The 19,434-nt window shown below is 44.2% G+C and overlaps 1 protein-coding gene across 1 annotated transcript in view; it reads right to left on the bottom strand.

Annotated features, from left to right (window-relative positions):
* Nucleotides 1-12,859: 12,859 nt before the first annotated feature.
* LOC142929675 (exosome complex exonuclease RRP44-like) overlaps nucleotides 12,860-19,434 on the bottom strand; it is a 58,229-nt gene continuing 51,654 nt past the window's right edge. The window contains exon 12 of the mRNA XM_076071379.1: nucleotides 12,860-12,863. Within this exon, the coding sequence (XP_075927494.1) occupies nucleotides 12,860-12,863 (4 nt within the window). The remainder of the gene's footprint in view (nucleotides 12,864-19,434) is intronic.

Here is a 19,434-nt window from a genome sequence, read left to right as displayed (position 1 = left end):
GCAAAACAGGTATTAGCAGAAGAGGTAGAGCCAAATGAGGTCGATGGGAATGAGGGAATGGCCAAACAGGAAGTGGTGGAGAAAGTTGAGAATGTTTTGGAAACAAAGAAAGAGGGAGAGGATTGTGTTCAGAGGAAACATAGGAAGCTACGAAGGATTGAGATGAAAGTTCGGGAAGTAGGAGAGATGAAGGAAAACGAGATTGAGGGAGAGGGGAATGATGGAGAGCCCAAGAAGGAAGTGGCGAGTGAGGTAGAGGTAGCGGTGATTGAGGTAGATGCAGTGGCCACACAGGAATTTGTGAAAGAGGTAGTGGCCAATGTCGTAGAAGGGATTGAGCGAGATGCCAAGGAGGACTTAGGGAAAGAGGTAGAGGCAAGTGAGGTAGATGGGAATGAGGGAATAGCCAAACAGGAAGTGGCTAAGAAAGTTGATGATGTTGTGGAGACAAAGAAAGAAGGAGAGGATGGTGTTCAGAGGAAACGTAGGAATAGGAAGCTACGAAGGACTGAGATGAAATTTCGCGAAGTAGAAGAGATGAAGGAAAACGAGATTGAGGGAGAGGGGAATGATGTAGAGCCCAAGAAGGAAGTGGCGAGTGAGGTAGAGGTAGCGGTGATTGAGGTAGATGCAGTGGCCAAGCAGGAAGTGGTGAAAGAGGTTGTGGCCAATGTCGTAGAAGGGATTGCGAGACATACAAAGCAGGAATTGGTGAAACATGTCGAGGCAATTCAGGTCGACACGATCGAAGAAAAGCCCATGCAGGTCTTGATCAATGAGGTAGACAAGAATGAGCTAAAGGCCAAACAGGAAATGGCAACAAAAGTTGAGAACGTGGTGGAGGAAATAAAGCAGGAAGGGGCAAATGAGGTTGAGGCATATGAAGTAGATGCCATCCAGGAAGTGGCAAAAGAGGTAGAGGAGATTGAGGGAGAGGCCAAGCAGGAGGTGGTTATGGAGGTAGAGCCGAATGAGTTAGAGGCGAATGACGTAGAGGTGATTGAGGTAGAAGTGAAGGTAGGGGATATTGAGGTGGAGGAGAGTGAGGCGATTTTGGTAGAGGCGAATGATGTAGAGGCAATAGAGGTAGACGCAAAAGAAGTAGGAGCTATTGAGTTAGAGGCAAATGAGGTAGAGCTGAAGGAGGTCGACACGATTGAAGACGATACAAAGCAGGAAGTGGTGAATGAGGAAGGAAGATGTGAGCAACCTTGGAGGGCAGAGAGTGTTCAGGAAGAGAAGAAAGAGATTAAGCACATCCCATCTTCTAAGGGAGAGAGAAAGAACAGTTTCTGGCGTTGGGCAATTTGGAGCTTCATGTGCTGCACACGGCAGCTGGAGAAAGATGAAGAGGAGAATGAACGAGGAGGAGACAGAGGGAAGGAGCACCAAGACGAGGAGCTGGGAAACAAGAAGAAAGAAAAGTGGTGGAGACTCCACAGAGGGAGAAACTAGCGTGTTCTCCCAGACATAGACATTGAGACGTGGTTGTATGGACATGTATATTTATATATGTATATATACATTTCAGTTGAAATAAAAACGTACTTATGTTTCTTGAACTCGACTTCTGGTATAAAATATGTATTACCTAAGCTATCAACAGAAGGTTTGTACAGGATTAACTGCACTTGTGGCAAATGTTATGTTGGGCAAACAGGACAAATGATCAGCACGAGACTAAAAGAACATCAGAGAAATATTAAATACACACGTTTCAACAAGAACACTCAATCCACTGCTGGATAAAGCCCTCTCCATGCTGCGATTCCTCACATCCCTGTGATGTGGCAATCCATTCAACTCCTGTAAGCAACCTATTTTTATTTGACCAGGTAAGGCCCACTGAGATACATAGCTCTTTTCCAGAAGCAGCCTGGCCACATATGATTGCTCAACGAGTTGGCTTATGTGAAAATTCATAGCAGTCATTATCCCAACGTGACCATGGGGAGAACATGCAAACTCCAAATACGGGAGACCCTTGAATATCACGAGTTCATAGTTCGTGGTTTAGACCTATCGCCGGCAAGCTCTATGTATATCAATTTACCTATCATGGGGATTAGATTTGGTCTTTATTGGGTATACTGTACAAGGAAGTACTATATCATCGTGTGATATCGTGGTGGGGAGCAGGCGAGTGGATTATTTGTTTACTAGCCTTTTGCCCGTCCAAGCATGGGTGTATTGCAGTAAATCTGAAACTTGCTAGCGCAAAGCAGACCGCGAAGTGATATTCATTGCATCCATTTGTGTGCAATTTGTAAACCCGCGGTGACAGACCTATTTCATTTAAAGGTTATAATCCCTTGTTCATCATGACGTTGTTTTTACTTAGATGTCTCAATAGCGTTATGGAGATCGCCTTTGTAGTGAGTTTATAAGTTGACGCTTAGGAGGGGAGAGGAGGCACCTCGCCCCCCCCCCCATGTGGAGTGATGTCACCCGCTAATTATTATCAATGGAGGGGGGTGTCCATTTGGAGGACGTCACCTGTTCATGATTAATAATGAGGGGGGGGGGGTCCATGTAGAGGACGTAACCTGTTTATGATTATATTCTATGGGTCCTTTGGTAAAGCCACGTAGATAAAAAATAATAAAAATATCACGACGTTTCGATCGCAACACAAGCAATCGTCTTCAGGTCAGGTGAGAGAGAAAGTTGCTGAGACAAGGTCTTATATAGGCCTGAGATAGGTGCATCAAGGTAGGTTGGTGGAGCTAGAGATGGTCCAACCACAGAGGCTGGGACAGTGGTCTTTGTATTGTGAGTTTAGCAAACTCCTCCGCCATCTCAGTTGAGTAGTCTCTATTAACTTATTAAATATTTAAACTTGTTATATACAATAGAACCCCTCTTAACGACCACCCCATGTTAACGAGTAATCCCTTAACGACAGGCCTCCATAGAGCCCAATGTTTACTGTATAGTAGTGGTGTATAATAGTGGAGTGCCTCTGTAGAGCCCAATGTGTTCCCTTACCGATCATTCCCATTGCTAGCGACGGGCTGCTGGTTTATTCTCCTTGACACGAGATCAGCAAGGTATCATGGTTCATGTGTGGCAGTTTCACCACCTGTACGCGATCACGACAGTCGACGCGGCTGACCGGGCCCCACGTTTGTGGTGAGGCACCACGGGGGCCAACGTTTTCATGGAGAAATTTGAAACTGATGCCATCCAGACTGCCACTCTACGCCCGACGTTATGGAAGAGGTACGTGGATGACACTTTTATCATCTGGCCACATGGCCGGCCTGCTCTAGACCAATTCCTCGACCACATCAATTCCATACACCCAGCCATCAGATTTACCATGGAAGTCGAAAAAGATGGCAAGCTACCCTTTGTGTATGTCCTTATTAAAAGGAGACCTGATGGTTCAATGAGCCACTCTGTCTACAGGAAAGCTACCCATACGGATGCTTACTTAAAACCGGATTCCCACCACCATCCATCCCAGAAGAACTCCCTCATCAAGACTCTATACCATAGTGCCCAATGCATTTCCGACCAGGAACACATTGCCACTGAACTCAAGCACGTACACCAAGCTCTCAAGGCTAATGGTTACTCCGACTACACAATCCGCAAAGCCATCACTCCAGCAATGAAGAAGAATCCTCTTGAGGAGCCATTCAAAACCATCACCTTACCCTACATTGCGGGGGTCAAAAAAAGATCTCCAAAATCCTGAATAAACACTAGATCCAGGTCCGATTCAACACAGTACATAAAATCCGTGATCTGGTTCCGTCTGTAAAAGATGTGGTTCCAGACATACAGTACCCGGGCGTCTACAAACTAAGTTGCCTCTGTGGTAGCAGTTACATTGGACAAAACAAACGACATATCTCGGACCGCATCCGTGAACATAAAGCAGACTTGAAACATGGTAGGACGAACACCTCAGCCATGGCAGATCACTGTTATAATTCAGTGGGCTCACATGACATTGACTTCTCCAAGACGGACGTTCTCTGCAAGCCATCCGGCTACCATGAGAGATTCGTTCATGAGGCCATCCACATATACAAACACAGAGACAATTTCAACCGAGAAGATGGATTCTGGCTTAGTAACCATTGGAAAGATGTTATAAACCATTTCGGTTCTTAATTGATTGTATTTTATGGTGACTTTCAGACCGCAGTCCATTCGCTGGCACTGCCTCTTAATAGCTTTCACACGACGGTCAATGGTATGGTTTATAGCATGTTATATAATAATAAATAATATAACATTGTAATGTTTAACATAATTCATAAGGCAATATATAGTATCGTAATTGTATAGTGAATATACAGCAGTGTGGTATACAGTAGGGTTGGTAGAATAATACATAGTGTAATATTACAAGTCTAACATTTTACAGTCTAAAGTATAGGGTAGTGTAAAGTAACGCATTGTATAATTCAAGGGTGGGTTTGTCTATGGTAGTGTATATTATGGTGAATAGTCGTGTAATGTTGGAAAATTTTAGTTGGAGACATATCAATATCATGCATAATGTTCGAGCTTACATTGGGCTGTGTATACGATATTATACAATGTAGTTTAGATTGGAAGGTATAACATTACAATGTATAGTAGTCTAGTTTATGGCATGGTTGTAACGCAACACAGGACAGAGCAGCGCATCGTGGCTGTTTCTCCCCCCTCCTCCGTTCCGAGCATGGATGGACTCGTCCGTCTGAACGAGGCTCGTCGCTCTCCATGGTGCTAACGTTTGAAAGAAGGAAAAAACCGCCACCCATTTTTTCGCCATAGGGCATTGTAATGTATAATGACTTATTGTTAGTAGCTCAGCTGATGGGAGAGTATATAGAGTTTATTGATAACATTGATGTAGTTATATTTTAGTTGTATTAATTCGTTTACTATATGGTATTCATTATATAGTGTAGTGTATACCTAGTTACTTTATGTTTATAGCTCAACTTTTTGAAAAATATATTGAGTACATTTATTATATTGATGTAGTTTATACTTAGTTTTTTTTCACATCGGTTTATTGTATGATAGTTGGGTAGTTGCAGTCCTTTAGCGTCCATATACTAAATGCCTCGCTTGATATGTAAACTTTGACTTTAATATAGCTATTTCCGTGACCAGTCGCATGCTAATCTCTCACATTAACATCATGCTAATCTCCCAGTTACATGCTAATTTCTGACTTTAACACCCTGCTGATCCAACACTTTAACACAGCTATTTCAATGCTAAATTATCCTGTTTGATATGTAAACTCCTTTGTCAAGGCGCTTTACCTCTCACACCTAGCCTAAAAGGCGCTGCGAATCTTAGCAGCGTTCAATGAAGCGCTCTGCTGATTGGAGAGTATATAGAGTTTATTGATGACATTGATGTAGTTTATACTTAGTTTTTTTTCCACATCGGTTTATTGTATGATAGTTGGGTAGTTGCAGTCCTTTAGCGTCCATATACAAAATGCCTCTGTTGAGATGTAAACTTTGACTTTAACATAGCTATTTCCGTGACCAGTCACATGCTAAACCCTCACATTAACATCATGCTAATCTCCCAGTTACATGCTAATTTCTGAATTTAACACCCTGCTGATCCAACACTTTAACACAGCTATTTCAATGCTAAATTCTCCTGTTTGATATGTAAACTCCTTTGTCAAGGCGCTTTACCTCTCACACCTAGCCTAAAAGACGCTGCGAATCTTAGCAGCAGTTATTGAAGCGCTGTCGTCCCGACAGTTCTGTTCCTTCACCTGAAGAAGGCTACTTGTGTTGTGGCCGAAACGTCGTGAGAATTTTTTTATGTTTTATTTTTTATTATTTTATTTCCATTCTACGTGACTTTACCGAAAGAACCAAGAAGTTGCATAAAGTTGTTGCATGCTTGGGCTCCACGTGCCGAAATTACCTTTTAAAAAACGGCTACCAGTCTCATCAGATCTCAGAAGCTAAGCTTGCAGCGCCCAGCCCTGATGGTAACCCGGAGATACAAATTAATATGGAGAAACAAATGTTCGCTTGTGACGACCAAGACTACGCCTGTCCTCCCAAGGACAGGCCTCACTGATTCCGAAGACTTTTATTTTCAGGAGGGTCCTGCCGAGTTTTTTTGCAGTAGGGAGGCGATGTTGTGCTGTGCAGTGCCGGAGAGTAAGCTCATGCAGCCGGTCCACCCTGTCCTCTCTCCTCCCGTCGGGACGGGTCGGTCACAATAGCGTTCAGAAACACCCTCCACGTCACAACACAGTTCAATTTCTCAATCCGGGAGTCAGCTCAAATCTGTACTGTGGGCGTTCCCTTGTATTCTACTGTGTACGTGGGGCTCTGGGTCCAATCCCCTGATCACCATTGCATTCACTTAAATAATAATACATTCTCCTGGCCACCCATAGAAAATAAGAGTGCGCAATTATACGTGTTATTCATCACAGGCGAGCTCACACCGGCTACACTTACAGCTTAGGGCCTCGCATTAAGAGGGGGGGGGGGGGGGGGGGGCTCTAAATACGAAACAAGAAATGGACACGAGGTTTCGAGTTTTAACATAATTGTTTAAAAAAATTAAGATCGGTGAGAAAAAAAGACTCTCCAAAGCAGTTATTTTCATTCTGCTGACAAAAATATACAGGCATTCATAGAAGGGGCCTCTTAAGCTTGACAATGGCATAGGGCCCCAGCAATGTCATCATCCGGCTCTGCTGCCGAGTGTCATCCCAGTGAAGTAATTTGCAGGTAACTTTAGCATTGGGATGCTTGGCCAATACCCAGTTACATTGTGATTGTGTGTTTTCTAGCTACGTGAGCAAAGTGGATAACCCATACATCCGCAAAGTGCCAGTCGGATGATTAACCAAGGCCCTTCTTGTTGCGAGGGTCAAAGATCACCGCTGCAACACCCTGCCACCTGAAACGATAATAGTTCGCTTATAATTATGATTTTTTTTTTATTTTAGTGTGCACATTTACACGCGATAATCACATCTCATCTCAAGCATTTTAAAAGGGCACCCTCAGTGGCAACTGTTCTCTGTGTGACACACGGTTATTCAGCACCTAACCTGCAAGCAGGTCAAGTGCTCTTTGCTGCGAGCAATCCCAATTGAGTGATTCGGAGTGAAGTTTTTTTTTACATGCCAATTTTCGCCTGTGATGCTGACACACGATGGCCATACTTTATTTTAAATAATGTCTTGGGATCGTTTTTATTTTTTTACATTGAATTTTAGTGAGTAAATCACGAGCCCGTTACAGTGCGCCACGGGACTGCACGTCATTCGAGTGGTGCATTCACAATGCAACCGGACCATTTATTAGGGGGGGCTGACGCGAAGGGGTGGAGTGAGGCCCGCGGCCCCCCATAAACTGGGGGGGGGGAGAGGGGGGCATTGTGACAGGCGTAGAAGAGTTGTAGTTGTAATCTGCTCCACGTTTGTCTTGATAAAGGAGACCTGTGCAACCTGCTCGGTGTGTGATGTGCGTGCTCCTCGGTGTGTGACGTGCGTGCTCCTCGGTGTGACGTGTGTGCCGCTCAGTGTGATGTGTGTGGGTGTAGGAGAGGCCCATTACCCTGGCGCATGGCAGTCGATGACAAGTTCTACCGCTTGATCTGCGATGGCTACTGCATGCAGCCACCCCCCTGCTGTCCACCGCAAGTGTAAGCCGCCGCCCCCCCCCCATACCTCCGACGCCAGGTTTTATCCACTGCTGGACTGATGCGTTTCTATTGTCGATGCAGGTGGCTGACGGAGGAGAGTGCGAAGTGTTTGTTCTGGGAGATTCTTTGGTTTTAATTGTAGTGATTCAATTAATTGATTGAACAATTGCTTAAGGGTGAATTATGTGATATGTGTTATTGGCAGTGAGTTGTGCTGGCTGGTTCAGTATCGTTGACATTGCCATCATTAACCCTCTTAGTCTGGAATGTCCTACTTCCAGCCGTACGTGATGTTGCGACCCACAGACTCCTCACATACATTGAGGGGAAAAAGTATTTGATCCCCTGCTGATTTAGTACGTTTGCCCACTGACGAAGAAATGATCAGTCTATAATTTTAATGGTAGGTTTATTTGAACAGTGAGAGACAGAATAACAACAAAATCCAGAAAAACGCATGTAAAAAATGTTATAAATTGATTTGCATTTTAATCAGGGAAATAAGCATTTGACCCGTGTGCAAAACATGACTTAGTACTTGGTGGCAAAAGCCTTGTTGGCAATCACAGAGGTTCGACGTTTCTTGTAGTTGGACCACCAGGTTTGTACACATCTCAGGAGGGATTTTGTCCCACTGCTCTTTGCAGATCATCTCCAAGTCATTAAGGTTTCGAGGCTGACGTTTGGCAACTCGAAACTTCAGCTCCCTCCACAGATTTTCTATGGGATTAAGGTCTGGAGACTGGCTAGGGCACTCCAGGACCTTAATGTGCTTCTTCTTGAGCCACTACTTTGTTGCCTTGGCCGTGTGTTTTGGGTCATTGTCATGCTGGAATACCCATCCATGACCCATTTTCAATGCCCTGGCTGAGGGAAGGAGGTTATCACCCAAGATTTGACTATACATGGCCCCGTCCATCGTCCCTTTGATGCGGTGAAGTTGTCCTGTCCCCTTGGCATAAAAACACCCCCAAAGCATAATGTTTCCACCTCCATGTTTGACGGTGGCGATGGTGTTCTTAGGGTCATAGGCAGCATTCCTCCTCCTCCAAACACGGTGAGTTGAGTTGATGCCAAAGAGCTCCATTTTGGTCTCATCTGACCACAACACTTTCACCCAGTTGTCCTCTGAATCATTCAGATGTTCATTGGCAAACTTCAGACGGGCATGTATATGAGTTTTCTTGAGCAGGGGGGCCTTGCGGGCGCTGCAGGATTTCAGTCCTTCACGGCGTAGTGTGTTGCCAATTGTTTTCTTGGTGACTATGGTCCCAGCTGCCTTGAGATCATTGACAAGGTCCTCCCGTGTAGTTCTGGGCTGATTCCTCACCGTTCTCATGATCATTGCAACTCCACGAGGTGAGATCTTGCATGGAGCCCCAGGCCGAGGGAGATTTACAGTTCTTTTGTGTTTCTTCCATTTGCGAATAATCACACCAACTGTTGTCACCTTCGCACCAAGCTGCTTGGCAATGGTCTTGTAGCCCATTCCAGCCTTGTGTAGGTCTACAATCTTGTCCCTGACATCCTTGGAGAGCTCTTTGGTCTTGGCCATGGTGGAGAGTTTGGAATCTGATTGATTGATTGCTTCTGTGGACAGGTGTTTTTTATACAGGTAACAAGCTGAGATTAGGAGCACTCCCTTTAAGAGTGTGCTCCTAATCTCAGCTCATTACCTGTATAAAATACATCTGATAGCCAGAAATATTTCTGATTGAGAGGGGGTCGAATACTCACTTCCCTCATTAAAATGCAAATCAATTTATAACATCTTTGACATGCGTTTTACTGGATTTTGTTGTTGTTATTCTGTCTCTCACTGTTCAAATAAACCTAATATTAAAATTATAGACTGATGATGTATTTGTCAGTGGGCAAACGTACAAATCAGCAGGGGATCAAATACTTTTTTCCCTCACTGTAGATCCCTGTCACACCCCACTCTAAACAGGCAATTGATCTGACTCCCGGGCACGCAACTTTATCCGGGTCTGCCCACCATCGTGAAGGTCCTTACTCATTGTGAGCAGATGGTAAGGGACTCTGAAAACACGAATAACAATCCAGAGCCCTGGCCTACTGATTGTATCATAGGCCTTGCCCAGGTCGGCGCTGCAACACTACACATGTAACGCATGGATTTGTTACACTGTTCAACCACACACACATACACATTTTAAATAAAACAAGTTCCTTATTTGTAAAAAATAATCAGAGTACCAGTCATCAAATAGGCAATTGACACTTGGTCCAAAGAATATGTGATACTGTAATAGAAATACATGAATAGCTAAATTCAGAATTTAGGTTAATAAGGCATAACCCAGTGCACAATATGACATTCATGAAAAGACAAACAGTGCAACAAAGGAAATCAGCTTTCAGTCTGCATCAGACGGTCTCTGACGCTAGTGTTGAGAAGGTGACATGGCAGGCGTTTAGAAATCCGCTGTGCCGGTGGATGTAAAGTCGTTACACACAGTGTCTTTCGAACAATACAACAGTCAGATGCTTGATGCAGCTGGTGACTTTCCAGGTGTTGTAGGGTATTGACGATGTGTAGAACGATGAAATTGTACTTCTCAAATGTCAGGTGTTGTTGTGCTTTGACGATGCGTAGCACGATGGTTTTCCTTCAGTATCCAACGTATAGAGGTGTCTTCACCATGATAATTATTCACAAGCTTGTTGGTTTACAGTCACGTTTTTTCTAAACTCATGTGATTCATGGCACGTGACCTTGCAGCACAGTTTTGAGCAATGCCTTTCCTTCTCCAAGAGGCACACATGTATCCTCTCTTTCCTCCAAGATTTTTTTAGCAACACACTTTAAGTCTTCTATATTTCAGAAATCTCCACTGTTTTTCCACTATATCGTCTCCACTGCTTAACCACTATACCTCTGAGTGGTTACTCAGCGTTTCAGCCATTCTCGTGCAAGGAACGACTTCTGTTGAGAGCAACCTCACATGCACGGGAGCACATGCTATCCAGCCAACATAAACATGAGGGTTGCCCCTGGCTCTCTGGCCCCTCTGGGCACTCTCTGGGCTCCGGGCACCCCGGCCCTCCTCTTCTCCTCTACTCCCTTGATCTTCTCCTTCTCTAACGTAGTCCACTAATATACTAATTGCATGCATGGACCAGTGTATAAGAATTAATAATGTATTTCTTATCCGAGTCATGCTATCTCTTGTGAAACAATGGACATCTCATGAATTTAGGCAGACCTCCACAGCTTGGTCATCAATCCATCTTACTTTTTCGGAGATAACGGAAGTTTATGTTTGGCCTGGAGTTTCAGACCTCGAAAACTTAATATAGCCTCCCCAACCAGCCAATAAATCTAATGAAGTTCCGAAATGGTTTAAAACATCTTTACAATGGTTCTTAATTAATTGTATTTTACGGTTACCGTCAGACCGCAGCTCTTTCGCTGATATTGCCTCTTAATACCTCTCACACCACGGTTAATGGTATGGTTTATAACATGGAGTATAACAACGCATTATGGCTGTCTCTCTCCCTCTTCCGTTCCCGAGCATGGATTGAGTCGTCCGTCTGAACGAAGCTCGTTCGTTGTCCGTGGTGCTGGTCGTTGATGGGAAGAAAAACCGCCATTTTTTGCAATATGGCATTGTGATATATAACGACTTATTGTTGGTGGCTCAGCTGATTGGAGAGTATATAGAGTTTATTGATAACATTGAGGTATTCTTAGTTTTTTCGGTAAAGTCACGTTGAAGGGAAACAACAAAATAATAAATTATATATAAAACACTAAAAAATTCTCACGACGTTTCGACCATAACTCAAACGGTCGTCTTCAGGTGTGTTGGTTTGCATAAATTTATTTTTAAACGGCGCATTTATTTATTTATAAATGCATATCCGACCAGGAACACAAGCAGTGAACTCAAGCACGTACACCAAGCTCTTAGGGCTAATGGTTACTCCGACTATACAATCCGCAAAGCTATCACTCAAACCATGAAGAAGAACCCTCTTGAGGAGCCTTTCAAAACCATCACTTTACCCTACATTGCGGGGATCACAAAAAAATCTCCAAAATCTTGAATAAACACAAGATCCAGGTCCGTTTCAACACATTACATAAAATCCGTGATCTGGTTCCGTCTGTAAAAGATGTGATTCCGGACATACAATACCCTGGTGTCTACAAACTAAGTTGCCTCTGTGGTAGTAGTTACATTGGAGAAACCAAACGCCATGTCTCGGACCGCATTCGTGAACACAAAGCAGACCTTAAACACGGTAGGACCAACACCTCGGCCGTGGCAGATCATTGTTCTAATTCAGTAGGCTCACATGCCATTGACTTTTCCAAGCCAGAGGTTCTTTGTAAGCCATCTGGCTTCCATGAGAGATTCGTTCATGAGGCTATCCACATATACAAGCACAGAGACAATTTCAACCGAGAAGATGGATTCTATCTTAGCAATCATTGGAAAGATTTGATAAACCATTTCAGGTTTTAATTGATTGTTCACGCTTACAGTGGCTTTCAGACAGCATACATTATAAAAAAATTCGTCTCCCCCCTCCTCTTTTCAGAATATAGATGGACTAGTCCTAAATAAACTGCCAAATCGTTGCACGTGGCGCTAACGTTTTTATAAATAAATAAATGCGCCGTTTAAAAATAAATGTATGCAAACCAACACACCTGAAGACGACCGTTTGAGTTATGGTCGAAACGTCGTGAGAATTTTTTGTTTTATATATATTATTATTTTGTTGTTTTCCTTCAACGTGACTTTACCGAAAAAACTAAGAATATGAATTACTGCAGTCACGAAAGCTTTAAATCAAAACATTGAGGTAGTTTATATTTTGGTTTTCATTGGTTTTACTATATGGTATTAATACTGGAAGGAACGAAGTTGTAAACTGAGTGTACCAACCTGCAATAGACAAAATTCCAATGTTCCTACCAGCCCACCCTGCAGGGACCTGTTTATATAGTGTAGTGTATACCCAGTTGCTTTGTGATTAATAGCTCAGCTTATTGAAGAATATATCAAGTACAATTATTATACTGATGTAATATAGACTTAGTTTTTTCCCACATTGGTTTACTGTATGATAGTTGGGTAGTTGGAGGCCCTTTAGCGTCCATATACTAAATGCCTCTGTTGATATGTAAACTTTGACTTTAACACAGCTATTTTTTGTCACAAGCTAATCCCTAGCTATTTCAATGCTAAATTCTCCTGCTTTCTAGGTCATTCACACCTATCACCGAGCTTAAAAGACGCCACGAATCTCAGCAGCACTCATTGAAGCACTGTCGTCCCGACAGTTATGTTCTTTCACCTGAAGAAGGCCGCTTGTGTTGCGGCCGAAACGTCGTGAGAATTTTATTGTCTTATTTTTATTTTATAATTTTATTCTCATTCTACGTGACTTTACCGAAAGAACCAAAGAAGATAAACAGATACTTTAAACACCTTCATTTGGAAGTGCACGCTTACGTTTACTATTTGCAAAACATAAACCAGGATCAATCCACTGCTGGATGAAGCCCTCTCCATGCTGCGATTCCTTGCGTCCCTGTGATGTGGCAATCCATTCAGCTCCTGTAAGCGACCTATTTTTATTTGACCAGGTAAGGCCCACCGAGATATATAGCTCTTTTCCAGAAGCAGCCTGGCCACATATGATTGCTCAACGTAGTGGCTTATGTGAATATTTATAGCAGTAATTATCTTAACGCATGTTTTTAGATGTGGAGAAAAAAACCGGAGGACCTGGAGAAAAGGATACGTGACCATGGGGAGAACATGCACACTCCAAATACGGGAGACCCTTGAATATCACGAGTTCATAGTTCGTGGTTTAGACCTATCGCCGGCAAGCTCTATGTATATCAATTTACCTATCATGGGGATTAGTTTTGGTCTTTAGCGGGTATACTGTACAAGGAAGTACTATATCATTGTGTGATATTGTGGTGGGGAGCAGGCGAGGGGATTATTTGTTTACTAGCCTTTTGCCCGTCCAAGGATGGGTGTATTGCAGTAAATCTATTGCAGTAAATCAGACCGCGAAATTATATTCATTGCATCCATTTGTGTGCAATTTGTAAGGCCGCGGTGACAGACCTATTTCATTTAAAGGTTATAATCCCTTGTTCATCATGACGTCCTTTTTACTTTCATGTCTCAATAGCGTTAGGGAGATCGCGTGACGTGAGGGTTCTGCCTTTGTAGTGAGTTTCTAAGTTGACGCTGAGGAGGGGGGAGGAGGCACCTCGCCCCCCCCCCCATGTGGAGTGACGTCACCCGAAAGTTGCTGAGACAAGGTCTTATATAGGCCTGAGATGAGTGCATCAAGGTAGGTGGGTGGAGCTAGAGATGGTCCAACCACAGAGGCTGGGGCAGTGGCCTTTGTATTGTAAGATTAGCATGTCAATGGCTGTGGCAGTGGCCTTTGTATTGTGAGAGATTAGTCTATTCATGAGTATTAATGAGGGGGCCTGCTCGACGTGGAGTGACGTCACGTGCGGGACACAGACATTATTGGCTCATTATAGTAGTAAATTTGGCATTCAGTACAGCACATTTCCATTGTGATGTGTCTATTTTTGCTTGCGTGTATGTAAGCTCATTATTTAGGTCAAGCTTAAGTATTGAATATCACGCTTTTGGCTTTTGCTACACTTTCCAAAAATGTAACCACCTGGATATCCAAGGTACTCCTTATAAAGGCATCAGGGTCGGGATCAAACCCTCGGCCTCCTCCATACCAGGTGAGGTAGTTAACATCTCCTAGCCACCGAGCTGATTCAGTCTCTGTGGCAATGATTGTCCATGCTTTGCACAAGCAAATACTGTAGAAGCATAACTCGCTTTTTGTGTCTCCACATAAATCAGAATACGATGTTTAAATACATCAGCCTAATGGCTTTTCCCACCAACATTCCCCAGCAGCATTTGTTTTAAGCAATATAATTATACCGGCTCCCATTTGGGTTTCATCAGTTAGGCTTGTTAAACTAATGGTGGTTGTTATTCAAAAAAGAGCCGGCCATTTGCGTCAGTGCCACAGTCCAAATTTACCAGACTTTAAATAATACTTTCCAATTATCCAATTGGTTAAAACCACAGAGCAGCATTGCCCTTAATGTGAAACCATGGCACACTCTACCCGTCTGTAAAACATATCACCTTCGTGAGAGCCTTGCATTGTAGGAATGGTGCAAATACATCTGGTAATGATTTCATCTAATTAGATCTGAGGAAGAGTTATTACTATAAATCTTGACTTAAAGCTTTCGTGACTGCAGGAATTCATATTATTTGGGTCTTTCGGTAAAGTCACGTAGATAGGTTCAAATTAATAAAAATAAAATAAACAAAAAAGCTCTGACGTTTTAATCACAACACAAGTGATCGTCATCAGGAAGAAGAAAGAGGGGGAAAGCTGCTGAGGCAGACTGTTTTAAAGGTTGAAAATGGGTGTAGCCCAAGGGTCATAAACGACGTGGCTAGTGATGTTAATGTGAGAAATTAGCACATTAATGTAAGATCGGAGAGCGGCCTCCATGACGAGGGCGCGGAGGTGGTTAGGTTAATGTGAGAGATTGGCATGTTAATGTAAGATCGCAGAGCTGCCGCCACGTCTAGGTCAGCATGCGGAAGGGGCTATGTTGGTGTGAAATTTGTTTCACCTGTTAATGTAAGATCGGAGAGCCGAACCTACGGGGAAAATAAAAACTAACATCGGAAGGTGGCAGGATGAGAACAACACCAGTTATGACTTAAACTGGTTGATGACGTTCTTCCAAAGATTGCTGAGTTTGTACCCATCGTCTCGGTCGAAAATGTGACTGTGTCTGTATATGTGGATGGCTTCATGAACAAATTTTTTTGATAGCCAGTGGGCTTACAAAGTACCTTCGTCTTAGAGAAATCAATTGGCGTGTGAGCCAACCGCATTAAAACAATGATCAGCCAAGGCTACCGTGTTGGTCCTACCGTGTTTCAAATCTTCCTTATGCTCATGAACACAGTCCGAGACATGTCGGTTAGTTTCCCCAATGTAACTACTGCCACAGACACGGCTTAGTTTGTAGACGCCAGGGTATTGTATATCAGGGACCCAGCGTATCCGCAGGTGGTGGATAGTGGAACGACCTTCTGTGAACTTTAGCTGCAAAATAAGCAGCGGCAACCCTGGCGGATAAGCAGTTGTGGACCAAGCAGTGACAGCACCACCAGGGTGTGGTTAGGACTGAAAATGCCAATGGTTTTCCTCTTGAAAAGCGACATATACCCTTTAACGATGCTTCCACATGGCGAGTATAGGCCGCCATTATAATAAGCATGTCTGCCACCAGCCATGGGTTAACAAGTCCTCAACAGCAGAGCAGGAGGAAGAAGATGTTAACATCTCAACAGCTGTGAAGGCGGACCAAGACTGCAGCAGAACGATATCTCCAATCGTACTGGTCTCCTTGCCATTGGATTCATGGTCCCATTCTCTCAAGAACTGTGTGGAAGCTACTGTACAACAGCTTTTTGGCGTCATCTGGTCCAACACCATGTGAGACTAGGCTCTAAGGAACGCTGTCTTGGGTGTGGACCAATCAATTTCAAGGACAGTGCATACATTATCAGAGTTATGTTTTTTGTTTGCATTCCGACCGCGGGTATTGTGGTCAATGCAAACATGACTCCTTGTAAAAAACAGGTGTCAGTTTTGTTGCCAGATAACAGGGTAAAAAAACAATTATTAGCTTCTCCACAATAAAATAAATCATGCACAGGCGTGTTTCATTAAAGGAACAACATCTTCTGGCCCATTCAATACAGTGTTTTTGGTGACCAGCTAGTGACGACGGGAGCTTGATTGTGAAGTCTGGAAGCTTCTAGTGGCAGCTACAAGAAGGTCGTCTAACACTCAGCAGAAACAAGAGTGTGTTTCTGCAGCTGTACCTGCGACTAAGAAGTCCTTTCAAATGATCCACTCTGCTCACCCCACGTGGGGAAGGAGCTAGGGAAGTGGCCCTAAACATAGTCTGTCTCACTTCTTCCGGACTGGATAACCACGTTCAGAAGGATCCCCATTACTGTGGTGGAAACAAAACTAAAAGTCAGATAATTACCTTTGGGAACTGGAATGTCAGGACCCTTATGGACAAGACTAAAAGTGAACGCCCAGAATGCTGCACCTTAATCGTGGCCCGGAAACTCAGACGACACAACACTGACGTAGCTGCCCTCAATGATACTCGACGAGAAGAGAAGGGGCAGCTCAAGGAACAAGGAGCTGGCTGTACCCTCTTCTGGAAAGGCAGACAGGAAGAACAGCGGCGGCTGCACAGAGTTGGTTTCTCCATCAAGAATTTACTTGATGAGTGAGCGCCTCATGACTCTATGTCTCAAACTGGTGGGGAGCCAATATTCTACTGTCATCAGCGTATATGCCCTGATTCTTCACTCCGATTATTAATGTTACGTCAACCTTGATCAGGTCCTTTCTACTGTTCCTGTGGGAGACAAACTTATTCTGCTCGGTGATATGCATGCCAGAGTTGGAAGAAACATAAACCTCTGTAATGGAACCATCGGGAAAGAAGGAGTGGGTAAAGTCAATTCCAACGGCATCCTTCCCTTGACTAAATGCACGGAAAATGGAGTCATCATCATCAACACCCTGTTACGCCAGAAAAAAACAAATACAAAACATCATAGCATCATCCGTGATCTAAGCACCGCCACTTGATCGATTACGTCATTGTCCATGAACAGGATCCCAAAGATGTCTTCATCATCCAGGCTGTTCTAGTAGCTGCTGGTGGCTGGACTGATCATTGACTCATCTGCTCAACCATGCTCATAAAACTGGCTCGCAAGTGACGGCTTCATCAGAAGAGATGTCTACAGAAGATTAACATTGAAGCTTTATAGGACTCCATTAAGCAAGACCTCTTCCACCAATGCCTCAATGAAAAACTGTCAAACTTGATTAACCAAAAGTGGGAGAATGTAGTTCGTCAGAGAAAGTGCTTCAAGGATGTCCTCAAGTCCAACATAAAGAAGTGCTCCATCGACACTAACTCAAGGGAGTATCTTTCCCAGGATCACCTCAGATGGAGACAGTCTATTTCAAGAAGCCAAACATTTTAAAACTTAATAGCAGAAACAGAAAAAGTGGGAATGGCAGAAACAACAGCCTGCAGCCCGACTAATGCAGTTCCACCCACCACTATTTCTGGACACATGTGCCAGAGTTGCGGCAGAATCTGTCGATCCCAGATTGGTCTCTTCAGCCATCTTTGGACCCACAGAAAATCCAAATTTTCTCTGGAAGGCAATCCTCGATTGCGAGGGAAAGCCTATGATGACACTTGGGTCCCTGGTTCCATTGAAAAGGACGCAGTTGGGGTCATATTTTCACTAACACCACACCGTTCCGGGCCCTATCCACTGCTATTTGTGACTCAGTCTATGGGCCTCTGAGTCTATGAGTTTGTATGTACAACGTTAGTTCATGGGCTTCTCTGGACAGGCAAGATATTGGTAATACGAAGCCGTAATTTTCACAGCCCCGATGTGTTTATGTAATTTTTGTTGTGACTGAAATGATGTACATTATATAAGCGATATAGTTTGAAGAGTTGCGATGATTAGAAGGCTCGTGTAGGGGCTAATGTTGATCAAACTGTCGAATGTTTCCCTGCACTCAAGTATACAAACGGGAGAATGTGGAGCGCCATCTGCAGTTGGAAATGATGCGTTGATAGCTCAAGGAGCTGGAGAAAGCCACGGCCACGGTCTCCACCAACACCACCACTGCCTCCAACGCCATCCTGGCAGCCACATGCAGTTCCGCCGCCACCACCAGGGATGCTGTTGGGAGATGCATCGACACCCCCACCCCGACTGCTTCTGGCATATTATTCACCCCCACCGCCATGGCGCTTGATGTTGGCAGATTCAGCGCTGCCACCCCGGCTGCTGCTGGCATCTCCAATACCGCCACCACCGCCCCGGCTGCTGCCGGGAGATCCAACGTTGTCATCCCAACCCAGCTCATGCTGGCAGATGCACCACTGCCTCCCCAGCTTTTGCTGGGAGATCCACCACCGCCTGTGCCAAAGCCACCAGGTTCGGCAAATTGCGTAAATTTATTCGAGAACTTCACTGGTCGGCTACTGCTGGAAGATCCACCGCCGCTACCCCTACATCTGCAGGCCGATCTACCGCCGCCACCCCAGCGTCTGCAGGCCAATCCACCACCACCCCAAGGTCTGCAGGCCAATCCACCACCACCCCAACGTCTGCAGGCCAATCCACCGCTGCCACCTGTGGGTCTGCAGGTTGATGCACCTTCACCACTCCTGGTACTTCATATTCAATACCCGTTGAGAAATACAACTGAGATTTATGCATTACGTGTAGTCATTACACTTTCGGTGTTTTGCTTTCACTGGTGTTTGTCACGCCAAAACAAAGGTCAAATGTTGCTTTCGGGAGGTTATAGCTGGGAGGGAGAGGACAAGTGTGGCAGAAAAGAACCAGAGCTTTGTATGAAGTGATAGGCCATGTAACTTTTATACAGCACTAAGCAGCTGAAAAAAAGGATATGCCACTGAACTAATTCAGAGTAAGACCTCCGCTCTGAAATCGGAGCTGGTCATAAACAACTGCCCAGATATGGGAATACCTCCACTCTTTCCACAACTACCTATCATGCGGAGTTGAGGGGGTGGAGTCCTTGAAGACATACAAAATATCAAGGCAGGTACTGCTTTGA

The sequence above is a fragment of the Petromyzon marinus genome, chromosome 33 (genome assembly GCF_048934315.1).
Source record: "Petromyzon marinus isolate PM22_M1 ecotype Great Lakes invasive population chromosome 33, UKy_Petmar_22M1.pri1.0, whole genome shotgun sequence".
NCBI classification, from domain to species: domain Eukaryota; kingdom Metazoa; phylum Chordata; class Hyperoartia; order Petromyzontiformes; family Petromyzontidae; genus Petromyzon; species Petromyzon marinus.
Note: the sequence above shows the minus strand (reverse complement) of the source record. Positions and strands in the feature narration are given on the sequence as shown.